Source organism: Hemiscyllium ocellatum, chromosome 3 (genome assembly GCF_020745735.1).
Source record: "Hemiscyllium ocellatum isolate sHemOce1 chromosome 3, sHemOce1.pat.X.cur, whole genome shotgun sequence".
Taxonomy (NCBI): Eukaryota; Metazoa; Chordata; class Chondrichthyes; order Orectolobiformes; family Hemiscylliidae; genus Hemiscyllium; species Hemiscyllium ocellatum.
In genome coordinates, this window is record NC_083403.1 from 51,859,284 (window position 1) to 51,873,115 (window position 13,832).

At 43.0% G+C, this 13,832-nt stretch overlaps 1 protein-coding gene across 1 annotated transcript in view; it reads right to left on the minus strand.

Moving 5' to 3' along the window:
• The window catches only part of snx17 (sorting nexin 17), a 74,549-nt gene extending 69,763 nt beyond the window's left edge, over positions 1 to 4,786 (minus strand). The window contains exon 1 of the mRNA XM_060849970.1: positions 4,612 to 4,786. Coding sequence (XP_060705953.1) covers positions 4,612 to 4,671 — 60 coding nt within the window. The 5' untranslated portion in view covers positions 4,672 to 4,786. The remainder of the gene's footprint in view (positions 1 to 4,611) is intronic.
• Between the last annotated feature and the right edge of the window lie 9,046 nt (positions 4,787 to 13,832).

A 13,832-nucleotide genomic window follows, 5' to 3' on the forward strand; every position in this document is an offset into this window, starting at 1 on the left:
GCAGTGCAATGTGGATAATTGTGAAGGTGTATAATTTGTGTGAAAGGCAGAGTATTACTTAAATGGCAATATATTGGGAAATCTGGATATACAAAGGGGATCTGGCTGTTCTTATACACTACTCAAATAAAGTATACAGGCAGGTGCCGCAAGCAATCAGAAAAGCAAAACGGCCTCTGGCCTCTGCTGCAAGAGGAAGGAGTTCAGAATTAGTGATGTCTTACTGCAATTATACCAGGATTTTGTGACACTGTGCATAGGCCAATGTGTGGTTTTGGTCTCTCTTCATAAAAACGAGAATACAGTTGCCATCGAGGAAGTACAGCAAAGGTTCACTGGACTGATATTGGGGATGACAGGACTGTCTTATAAGAAAAGATTGGCGCGAATGACCTGCATTCACCAGAACTTTAGAAAGATGAGAGGGAAATATAAAACTCCAAACAAACTAAATGTAGGGAGGATGTTTTCCCTGGTTGGCGAGTCCAGAACCAGGGTCATAAGCTCAATTATGGGCATCATAACAAAATAACTTAGAATAAAAGTGGGAAATTATGTGGAATCTCATACCTAAAGCTTTAGTGAATCATAACTAGAACATGAATGGTTCAAGTGGCCATACTTAGCCAGGAAGTATAGGAGCTACTTTAAAAATTAAAGGAGAAAATTTACTAGATTGATTTTGAGGAAGGATTACAACTGCAAAATTAAAAAAAACCAGGGACGGCTCTCTTTGAAAGGGATGTGATGAGAGAGAGGATTCTTTCTGGAAAAAAAAGTAGAAAATTGTTGTAGGCTTAACCAAAGGTACACAAAGAAATGCTGTTCCGATTAGCTTATGGCTTAAGGACCAGGGAGCATACAGTTATGTTTCCAGGAAAGTGGGGTGAAAGGGCTGTGAAGAATTTTCCTCATCACACATGCGGTAGTATTAGTCTAGAATTCATTACCAGACCAGTGAAGTGGAGACAATTCGTGATTTCAAAAAGGAAATCTTATGAACTCAAAAATAATTCGATGCAATTAAAAAGGGACAGAGTAGCAGAATGGGGCTGGCTGGTTGTTCAACATAATGTCATCAGAGGTTAAATTAGACAAATTGCCTCCCCTGCAGACTTCCTAAGCTATTGGATTGCTCTCCAGAGATTTGGTACAGACTTGAAGGGAAGGAAGGACCATTAAGAAGCTGATTGGTCATCTGAGCTGTGACCACTTTATATGTCATATGAAGTCTGCATACCTGGAGACACTGTTTCTAACTATGAAGTTTTGTAATGTGTAATGGTTATAACATGATTCTGGCTTCATTAGCCTAAATGGTTTTATTATGAGATTTTCTCAACATGTCTGCACGAGAACGGAACTACCATGCTATAGCAGAACTGACTGCACTTGCATCACCACCAAAGGACAAATTTATAGTGAAACTTTAAGAAAATATATTCTTAACACTCCTCGGTCTATATGCAAAGCAGAAAAGACTTCATAGTCCAGGCTTTCAAATGATCCAGGCATTCAAACTAGTGGGAAACAATAAAACCACTGCCAAAAAGACATTAGGAAGAATGGATGCAAGTTAAATACATATTATTTGTTATTACAAGGGAGAGACTGTGCCTAGGTGGGATGCTCAGTGCAGATTTAATGGACCAAATGGCTTCTTCCACACGATTCTAACCATTTAGCATGTGGGAGTCTTGTTCATTACTGGAATTGACCGAACGAAAATCACTTCAACTAAGAACAGCCATGTACCACTACCCACAGTATCGAGCAAAAGTTATTAATCTGTCAAACAAAACAAGCAATTACAGAAGCCCATCTTCAATTGCTTTGAGAAATATTTGCTCTTTGTTTCCAAACAAAGCTTATGAAAAAGGTGTCTATGCAGTGAAATAAGAACTGAATTCAAAGCAGCATGCATACAACAGTCATTGCTATGATTGCTTATTCTCCAGATCACAGACATTTCAAACCATAAACGTATAACAGGTAAAACTTGAAACTATGACTATTATTTGAAACAGCTTGCACACCAAGTCAGCTAGTTACTCAATAGGATTCAATCAACTAAACAAACATCACTAGAATACAGTACAAACCTTGGCTTAGTGACGGAATTCTCATCTCTAATCAGCAAGTACGGATTCAATTCCCACTCCAAAGATTTAGGCAAATACTCTACATTAACACAACAATGAATGGAGGCCAATCATGAATGAGGTCATTCGGTACAATCTGATCATGATTGACTTAATGCCTTAACTCTACTTTCCCACATGCTCCACTATCTGTTGATACCCTACAACACAATATTAAAATAGATGTGTGATATTCATGCAATGCCTTTAACAAAATTCCAAGGTACTTCTTTGGAAAAATACAAAATGAAGAATAGAGACCGAATCTCACAACAATATTACCAAAAACTTTGTCAAAGAGAAGTTTTAAAGCATCGTCAAAGAAGAAAACAAGCAAGACAGAGGCTGACAGGTGTGTTTCAGAGCTTAAGGTGGAGACAACGGAAAGCATGATCATGAATTACAGAGTGTATAAAATCAGGGACGCTTAAGGCAATCAAGTTAGAGAAGATCTGATGATTCAGATGCTTGCATGGTGTAAGAGATTACAAAAACAGGAATTGCATGGAGAGATTTGAAATATAGGATGATAATTTTAAAATCTAGTCATGTCTGCCAGGGAGCCAATGAAAGTTGGTGTAAGGATATAAGCAACAGGATTTGGATGAAGGCTACAAGGGACAGAAAGTGAATTTCTGTCAGAAGTGTAATGAGACTTCTGCAATTTTAAAGATGCATAAAACTCTGATTGGCACTCCCATCTCAGTTGTTTACAATTGACCCTTTATCCTGAGTTCACGTCCCTGTATTACAGGGAGTTAAAAACCTCAGAGTCTAGCTCTTCTGAATCAGAACAATGAGCAATTCTGTACTCAAACAAATCTTTCAAATCAGACATTAAAGCAAGTTTCATCTCAGCTGGAGTTGGAACCATCCCATAGCACTATTCAGAGAGAGGAAGTTCACTGGATGAACCAACTAACATTTGTTCCTTAATCAACATCACCATTATCTAACAATTTACCTCATTGGACAGATACATGAACAGAAAAAAGTTGGGAGGGATAAGGGTCAGGAGCAGGCAGGTGGGACTAATTTAGTTTGGGATAACGTTCAGTATGGACTGGTTGAACTGAACAGTCCATTTCCGTGCTGCATGACTATGTCATTATTTACTGTTTGCAGGATTGTCAGTGACTACTAGCTAATTCAATTGCGACAAAGTGCTTTGAAATGTCATGAGGGCCTGAAAAGCACTATTTGAGTGCAAATGGTTAAAGAACTTCCCCATTATTTAGATTAGCGTTTAAACAGTCCACTCTTTGAAGTATTAAAGCAACTTAAAATTCATAAATGCTATTGTTTCACACGCTTGCCTAAGAGTACGCAGAGTTAAATTGGATCAGAAAAAAATAAAGTCGAGAGTGTGGTGCTGGAAAAGCACAGCAAGTCAGACAGCATCCAAGGAGCAGGAGAATCGACCTTTCGGGCATAAGCCCTCTCGACTTTTATTCCTGATGAAGGGCTTTTGCCCGAAACGTCGATGTCGCTGCACCTTGGATGCTACCTGATCTGCTGTGCTCTTCCAGCACCACTAATCCAGAATCTGGTCTCCAGCATGTGCAGTCCTCACTTTCTACTAAGAAAAATTGAAGCCACATTCATTTGATTGTAATTTCAGCAGTATCGTCTGAGTTATACTTCTCTCTGAACATTCGTGCTCACGATCACAGCATCCAAAAGCACCTTGAAGAATTTTAGATATTGATTCCTTGCTAAAACGCATTTCTAGATATTCACCGAAAAGTAGCCTTTTACTCATTTGTACCCTTCAAAGGGTTCATCTGAAATGGGCACCCGGTTAAGAGTCAAGTCCACCTCTTACTGTGCTTACTCTTAAAGATCCAGACTCTGGAGGAAATCAGCCTGTTGAGCTTTCTTACAAATGTTCCCTTCGAATTTCAGTAACCAATATGGATCATCGCTTCCACCGTGCGGAGAGAGTTTCTCCGGCAATTTCTACTTGTAACTAAAGCGATATCCAGCTTTAATACGATTGCCTCAAGCTTAAATCGGTGAATTTGACAGCATTTTCGACAAGAGCATTCAGCTTCAGTGAAACAAAACAGTGGATTGAGTGTTTCAGAAGGGCACAAACTCTTGGCCAAGCTAAGGGGGGGGGGGGGGGGGGGGGGGGGAGTTGGAAGAGTTCACCGCTGTTGTTTGCATTAGTTTTGTAACATCTTTCCTTCCCACCTCACCAGTGCCCAGAGGTGTCAGCAAATGCTCATTTCACCAAACAACCTTACACGTTCGCGTCGGTGGACTGGGAAAAAGAGATCATCGACGAATTACGACCAACATCCCCTTAACTGACAAGCTCCAGCTCACGGCTTCTGGTGAGAAGGGATTCTGTTCTGGCCAAGAACCCCCTCCTCCTCCTCTTTGCTCTCTCTTACACACACACCCCCCTCAGCACTCTAATCACCAACCTCCGGGCGAGAAACTGGTGGCCGCTCCGTCTACTCACCACATAAGTGGATCCGTTATCGGCGCTCAGCACCTCAGTCTCCGGGATGGAAAAATGCATCGTATCCGCAGAGCGGCACCCGGACCGAGGTTTCCCCCCCTCCCCGACCTGGAAACTTCCAGCAAGCAACAACACCCGCCACCAACAGCTCAATCAGCAACCGACGCCCGCCATCTTGTTCGCGCGAGCCACCAAACTGGGAGGGGGAGGGGCCCTTTCTGCGGCGCACCGAGTTCCCAAACTCCGGCACGTAGCATCGGCACAACGACAACGTCACCCCCTCCCCCTTTTTACACAGTGGTCCGGCCCAACTCAGTGCGATTTCGCCCAAGGACTGGGTGCTGTCAACTCTGGGGCGGGGAAGGACGGTCACAAATTCCACCCAGCACTCACCGTAAAATGATACGATCGTGTCGAAGTTACGAACTGTCAGTAGCTTGGCCGCCCGTGACGGGTTTATTCACGATTTCGGTTTGAGGATGGGTTGATGCTGACCTTCCTCACCCTCCCTCCCACCGCACACACAATGGCGGCTCCAGTTGGCCGAAGGTATGATGGGGTGAGTGTCCGGCCTTGGCGGCAGGCGGTGATGGCCACAGTGCAGGGCCGAGCCGGGCCTCCTGGGAGAGGCAGTGGGACTGCGCGCTGCTGGCGGACAACTGCTGCTGCTGCTGCTGTTGCAGCTTTCAACACCAAAAGCGCACAAACCTGCAGATGCTGGAATCTGAACTGGAAAACAACAAGTGCTGGAGATCACAGCGACTCAGGAGGGAAATCAGGCTAACTTCTCCAGTAATGAAGTTCAGCTCTGACCAAGAGTCATCCTTCTCTCTCCATGGATGCTGCCTGACCCGCTGTGATCTGATTCCCCTACAGTGTGGAAACAGGGCCTTCGGCCCAACAAGTCCACACCGACCCTCCGAAGAGTAACCCACCCAGACCCATTTCCCCTCTGACTAATGCACCTAACACTACGGGCAATTTAGCTTGGCCAATTCACCTGACCTGCACATCTTTGGACTTGTGGGAGGAAACCGGAGCACCCGGAGGAAACCCACGCAGACACTGGGAGAATGTGCAAACTTCACACAGACAGTCGCCTGAGGCTGGAATTGAGACTCTAGCATTTTTTTTTGGTTTTTAGTGAGCCTTTGAATATCTGCATGGCTGAGATAAAAGTTTTGAATTTAGAGGGTGTCATCGTTTTTAGGGGATGTGGAGGTGGGGCAGCCAGTTGAGGCCAAGATCGGATGCTTCCTTATCTTGTATTGAATGGCAGAGCAGGAGCTTGATGAGACAATAAATCCTGCTCCTATTTCTTCTGTACACTCACAGACAGACTTTGCTCCTGGATGTACATAGAAACCGCCCCTGTTAGAAAATCTCCCTTTAATACACAAAGATGCTTCTCACCTCCTGAAATGGCAATATCACTGGACTACTAATCAAAAAAAAACTCAGGCTAATGTTCTGGGACACACGTTCAAGTCCGTCCATGGTGGATACTGGTATTTATATTCAATAAAATTATCACAGAATGGCAACCATAAAACCGCTGGATTAGTGGTGCTTGAAGAGCACAGCAGTTCAGGCCGCATCTGAGGAGCAGTAAAATCGACGTTTCGGGCCAAAATGTCAATTTTTACTGCTCCTCGGATGCTGCCTGAACTGGTGTGCTTTTTTTTAGATTAGATTACTTACTGTGTGGAAACAGGCCCTTCGGCCCAACAAGTCCACACCAACCCGCCGAAGCGCAACCCACCCATACCCCTACATTAACCCCTTACCTAACACTACGGGCAATTTAGCATAGCCAATTCACCTGACCCGCACATCTTTGTGACTGTGGGAGGAAACCCACGCAGACACAGGGAGAACATGCAAACTCCACACAGTCTTCCAGCACCACTAATCCAGAATCTGGTTTCCAGCATCTGCAGTCTTTGTTTTTACCATAAAACCACTGTCAATTATCATAACAACATATCTGGTTTACTAATGACCTTTCATGAACAAAATCTGCTTTGTTGCCTGATCAGGCTGACATGTGATTCCAGTTCCACAGCAATGTGGTTCATTCTTAACTACCATCTCATTGATTAACTGGCCATCCTCCACATTCTATGAAGGATTGTAAACAAAGATACTCGTCCACCACACACACAATTGTTACAATGCATAAAGAGTCAAAAAGCACTGGAAAAGCACAGCAGGTCAGGCAGCATCTAAGAAGCAGGATAAATGACATTTTGGGCATAAGCCCTTCATCAAGAATGCTCCTTGGATGCCGCCTGATCTGCTGTGCTGCACTGCACGTTTTGACTCTGATCTTCAGCATCTGCAGTCCTCACTTTTTCCCACAATGCATAAAGAGGCTGTCATGTCTACACCAACTCTGAATGTTTTGACTTGGTGACAAAGTCCTGTCTGTTTCCCATAACTCTGCACATCATTTCTATTTAACTAATCGCCTAGTGCCCTCTCGGACACCTTGGTTTGATGTGCCTCCACCACGCTTTGAGGCAATTCATTTCAAACCCTGATCAGTGAAAGATATTTTCATCACTGTGTAATTTGCCACTTTTGCAAAACACTTAAAAATTGTGTCCTTTGATTTTGATCCTTTTACGAATTTCTTCCTTTCTACTGTGTCCACACCCCTCATAATTTTGAAGCTTCTGTTAAATCTCCCATCATTCTTCTCTCCAATGTTTCCAAACAATCCTTCTCATCTTTGGAACCATTCTCACAAACTGTGTTCTCTGCAACACGTTCACATCCTTCCTAACATAGGGTGCACAGAATTTCATACAATACTCAAGCTAAGGTCTAACCAGTTACTGGTGATGGAGAAAATACACGGAAATGGAACAATCTTTATATAGGTTCTCTATTCTTATTCACAATTAATTAATTAAGGAGAAAGTGTGGACTGCAGATGCTGGAGATCAGAGCTGAAAATGTGTTGCTGGAAAAGCGCAGTAGATCAGGCAGCATCCAAGGAGTAGGAGAATCAACGTTTTGGGCATGAGCCCTTCATCAGGAGTCCTGAAGAAGGGCTCATGCCCGAAACGTCAATTCTCCTGCTCCTTGGACGCTGCCTGATCCGCTGTGCTTTTCCAGCAACACATTTTCAGTACACAATTAATTAAGCCTAGATTTCTTTATGCTTAATTAACAACTTACTCTACATTCCTGATGAAGGGCTTTTGCCCGAAACATTGATTTTACTGCTCCTCGGATGCTGCCTGAACTGCTGTGCTCTTCCAGCACCACTAATCCAGAATCTGGATTTCAGCATCTGCAGTCATTGTTTTTACCTAACTTACTCTACCTACCTACCTCCTTTAATGACTTATTCACATTTACATTCATGCCTTACTGCTCTTGCACACCATTTAGAATGGTACCTTTACTTTATATTTTCTCTCCATATTCTTTGCACCTAAGTATATCACCTCACACTTTCACATCAAAATGTGTCTGCCACTTGTTCACCTAGGCCACCTATCTGTCTTTTTTGAAATTCTATATTGTCGTCACAATAGACAAGCACACCGTGTAGGGTTGGGGCTGAAGTACTCACTGTATTTAAATCTGTCTATCATGAGGCACAGTGGACGTGATGTTCACAAAAGCCAAATCCAAAAAAAAGGGCAGAGAGCAGCAGAATCATTCATATATAGCCTTCAATGACTTCACAGTAGCCTTTATTTCCATCAAACCACAGATACTATAGAGCATTCTCATAGAATCATAGAATCCCTTCAGTATAGCAACCCATCAAGTCTGTACTTACCCTTCAAAGATCATCCCGCCTAGATCCCAGGCCCCTGCCATATCCCCATATTCTTGCAATCCCACATTTACCGTGGCTAATCCACCTAGCCTGCTAGCTCTATAAACTACGGACAACTTAGCATGGCCAATCCACCTAACCTGCACAATTTTGGTCTGTGGGAGGAAACCAGGGCATGCAACAGAAACCCATGCAGACTCCACACAGACAGTCACCAGGGCTGGACTCGAACCTGGGTCCCTAGCATTGTGATTGATTGATTGTTGTTAGGCATGGGCATTAACAGTTATGGAATTGAGATATTTGGAAGTGGTTGTAATACAAAACAAAATAAATACAAATTGATCCTCATGAAAGTTTGGTCATTTAAAGTAATTTGTCATCATTCTCCCACATGACATGATCCTGACCTTCACAAACAGAACCATCGCAGAGCTAATATGTGTGCAAACTGGAATCAAGGAAGGCTGTCATTCACAAGAAATGCTCTTCTTCATCTTCCTTGCTTGAAACAATCACCCCATATCCATGAATCATCATAGAAGACCATAAGATATAGGAGCAGAATTAGGCCATTCATCCCACCGAGTCATTGCTGATACATGCGCGAAATGTCAAGGAGCAGGAGAGTCGACATTTCTCAAGCCCATTCACTGCCTTCTACCTGTAACCCTTGATCTCCTTACCAGTCGAGAACTATCTATATGTGGATGTAGCTTTGCTTGCTGAGCCAGAAGGTTCATTTTCAGACATTTCGTCACCATACTAGGTAACATCATTAGTGAGCCTCCAGAGGCTGAAAATGAACCTTCTAGCTCCGCAAGCAAACCTACATCAAGAACCTCAACCTGAGCTACAAATTTTCTCAAAACTCGCTAACTATCTATATGTCTTAAATGCATTTCAATCATTTGGCCTCCACATCCTTCTGAGAAAATGAGTTCCACAGATTCACCACCCTCTGGCTGAAGAAATTCTTCCCTATCTCAGTTCTAAAGAGTCATCCGTTTATTCTGAAGCTGTGCCTCAGGTCCTAGCCTTTACTGCTTGTGGAAACATCTTCTCCATATCCACTGTATCAAGGCCTCTTAGTATCTTATAAGTTTCAATGATTTTCACCTTAATTCTTCTAAATTCTATTGAGAGTAGAGTGGAACTTGTGTACTATTCAACCTGCTTTACTTCTAGTCCAGAACCGAGACTATCCCAATATCTATTGTTGTGCTGAAGTATGCAGATGTGCCTGCATATGCATATACTCAGTGACTGAGCTCCAATCCAGGCATTCAATGAAGTATACTAGAGGAACAGGTGATAGGTTAAACATCTGGAAGAATGACAAAACCTGCTTATCTGCTCCAGAAGTATGTCATAATATCTCTTTAACAGGTTGCTCAGTAATTGTTTTCTACCAATCTGCTTCTGTCATGAAATGAGAAAGTGAGGACTGCAGATGCTGGAGATCAGTGTGGCACTAGAAAAGCATAGCCAGTCAGGCAGTATCTGAGGAACAGGAGAGTCGACATTTCGTGCATAAGCACATTCCTGTTGAACAGCTTATGCTTGAAACATTGACTCTCCTGCTCCTCAGATGCTGTCTGTGCTTTACCAGTGCCACACGTTTTGACTCCTATCATGAAATGCTGTCCTCTGATTATCAACATCTGTGGTTAGCCACTGGATCGATCAATTCTCATACCTTGGAAGCAGCTTTTCAGTGAGGGCAAATATCAACAATGAAATTCAAACTCCAGTGTGCCAACACAACCTTTGGCTATCTGGAATAATAGAAAATCATCCTTACTTTTGACAGACCACCTAAGAAAAAGAGTATTTCGTAATAATGAATCATAGAAAGCCACATAGCCAGTTTTGTTCATGTCAAAATAAGAGACAGTATCGTAAGCAGTGTTTTGCATCATCTCTGGCATGTATGCCTTTTCTGAGATAAGTAGACCAACACTGTACATAATACTCTAATTGTGGTCTCACCAAGTCTCTACACAATTGCTATAAAATTTCTGTACTTCAGTACCTTCAAAATGAAGATCACAATGCAATTTGATTATTGATTATTGCTCCATGCTAGCTTTTGGTGACTTGTAAATAAGGATGCCCAGGCTCCTTTGGATACCCAACACTTACCAGCCTCTCACTACATGCAAAATGTTGTCTTTATGATTTTTTATTAATGTGAATAACTTCACACACATTCATATTCCATTTGCCATGTGCTTGCTGTACACTTAGGCTATCCAAGTATATTTCAACCCTACATGCACCTACCTTACAACATTCGCATTTAGTTTTATCATCAACTGGTTTGGAAATATTTCAACTTTCCCGATATCCAATCAGTCATATAGATTAAATATGAAAGCAAAGTACTGTAGATTTTCAGAATCGGAAAACGAATAAGTGCTGGAAATACTGGTGCTAGCACCACTCGTGAAGAGAAAGAGACTACGTTCAGGTGGTGGTAGTGGAAAAAATATTGGAAAAGATTCTCAGGGACACGATTTGTACGAATTTAGAAACAAATGGACCTATTAGCTATACAGGAGGGGAGGCTGTGCCTCACCAACTTGCTCAAGCTTTTTTGTGGAGATGACAAAGATGATTGATGAGGGAAAAGCGGTTGATGCTGTCTGCATGGACTTCAGTAAAGCCTTTGGCAAGGTCCCTCATGGCAGACTGCTCCATAAGACCATAAGACATAGGAGTGGAAGTAAGGCCATTTGGCCCATCAAGGTGAAGTCACATGGTATCAGAGGTGAGCTGGCAAGATGGGCTCAGAATGGCTCTGTCATAAGAGACAAAGGAGAGCATTGGAAGGATGCCTTTTGGAATGGAGGGTTGTGACTAGTGGTGTTGGATAGGGATCAATGCTGGGACCTTTGCTGTTTGTGGCCTACGTAAATGATTTGGAGGAAACTGTAGATGGTTCAATTAGTAAGTTTGCGGATGATAGAAAGATTGATGGAGTTGCAGATAGTGAGGAGGATTGCCAGAGGATAAAGCAGGATATAAACCAGTTGAAGGCAGAAAAATGGCAGATAGAGTTCAATCTGGACAAATGTGATGTGATGCATTTTGGAAGGTCAATTATAGATGGAAATTGTACAGTGAATGACAGAACTGTTGGGAGTATTGATTTGCAGTGGAATCTAGGTGTGCAGGTCCATGGATAACTGAAGGTAGCACCACTGGAAGATAACTTAGCATAAAAGGCCTATGGCATGCTTGCCTTCAGTGGAAGGGGCATTAAGCATAAGGATAGGTAAGTCATGTCGCAGCTTTAGTTAGGCTACATTTGGAATATTGCATACAGTTCTGGTCGCCACACTACCAGAGGACGTGGATGCTTTGGAGAAGGTACAGAAAAGGTTTACCAGGATATTACCTAGTATAGGGGATTTTAGATTTGAAGATAGCTTGGACAGACTGTGTTTGTTTTCAGTGGAACACAGGAGGTTGAAGTGCGACCTGATAGAAAGTTTATCAGATTGTGAATGGCATGGATAAGAGTGGAAAGTATGAGGTTTTTTCACTGAGTGGAAGGGTCACTAGGCGACACAGATTTAAGTTTTGTAGGGGTGCTAGGAGGGGGGAGTTTAAAAGATATCTGCGAGGTAAGTTTTTCACCCAGAGGGTGATGTGTGCCTGGAACAAGCTGCTAGGGGAGGTGGTGGAAGTACGCAACCTGTTGGATGATAACCTGGTGTTGTCTGACTTCTGACCTTGACCACCCCAGTCCAACACCAGCACCTCCCCACAATAGCAGCATTCAAGAAACACCTGGATGAATACATGAATAGGAAGGGAATAGAGGGATATGGATCCTGTAATTGAAGATAATTTTAGTATGGAAGGGCAAAACGTGTCTCCGCAGGCTTGTAGGGCCTGTTCCTGTGCTGTATTGTTCTTTTTTTTAACATGTAACGTCAATGGAAGGTCAACAACATAAGTATCAATTTTCTCACCACAAATGCTGCTAGACCTGAATACTCTCAGTATTTTCTGTTTTTTTTTATGTCAGTAAACTCTAAGAACCAGGCTTGAGGCCTTTAGATCAGGAGACCCACTCAAATATAAGGAATCCAAGTATGACCTTCGCAGAGCCATTAAGATAGCCAAGGACCAATACTGATCCAAAATAGAGCCACAGACAGACACCTGGCAACTATGGCAAGGACTGAGTGACATCAGAGGTCCAAAAAAGAGACAGTGCAAGATAGCAGATGATGACATATCCCTCCCAGATCATCTCAATGCCTTGTATGCTCGCTTTGAGCAGAATTTCAGTGGAGAGGTAACACCTGTTCTAACTATTCCTGATGAACCTATTCCAACAGTCACTGCATCAGAGGGCAGATCAGTTTTCCTTTGTGTGAATGCAAAGAAAGCAATGGGACGAGATGAGTACCAGGCCTTGCACTCAGAGCATGCGCAGATCAACTGGCAGAGGTCTTCTCAGACATCTTCAACTTCTCCCTGCAGTCCCTGCCTGTTTCAAGAGGGCCAACATCATCCCCGTACCTAAGAAGGCTCACGCAGCATGTCTCAATGATTACTGCCCAATGGCTTTAACTTTGGTGGTCATGAAGTGCTTTGAAAGGCTGATCATGGCATTAATCAACTCCAGCCTCCCCAGTGCTCTTGACTCACTCCAATTTGCCTATCAGACAAACAGATCCATGTCAGATGCCATATCATTTGCCCTTCACTCTTGACACCAAGAACAGCTACGTAAGAATCCTATTCATTGACTACAGTTCAGCCTTTAACACTATTATCCCCTCAAAACTAATTACGAAACTTAGTGATCTCAGACTAAGCCCCACTCTCTGCAACTGGATCCTCAATTCCCTGACCCAAAGGCCACAATCAGTGAAGATTGGGGACAATATATCATCCTCACGAACACTCAACACTGGAGCCCCCCAGGGGTGCATACTCAGTCCCATACTGTACACACTGTTTACCCATGACTGTGTCACCAAATACCAGACTAATGTCATTTACAAATTCACTGATGACACAGTCATAGTCAGTCAAATCTCAGATGGCAATGAAGCAGACTACAGACAGGAAATGGAAGACCTGGAAAAATGATGCACTGAGAATAACCTAGCTCTCAATGCCGGCAAAACCAAGAAACTCATTATTGACTTTCGGCAGGATGTTACTCATGCTCCTCTACACATTAATAGCACTGAGGTGGAATGAATGGAGAGTGTCAAGCTCCTGGGAGTGGTCATCCACTTGGACTCTTCAAGTGGATACACTGGTTACAAAGGCCCAACAACATCTCTTCTTCCTCAGGCAGCTGAGGAAATTTGGCATGACAGAGAATACCCTTGCCAACTTTTATAGGTGTGCCAGCGAGAGCATTCTGTCCGGATATATCACTATATGAAAT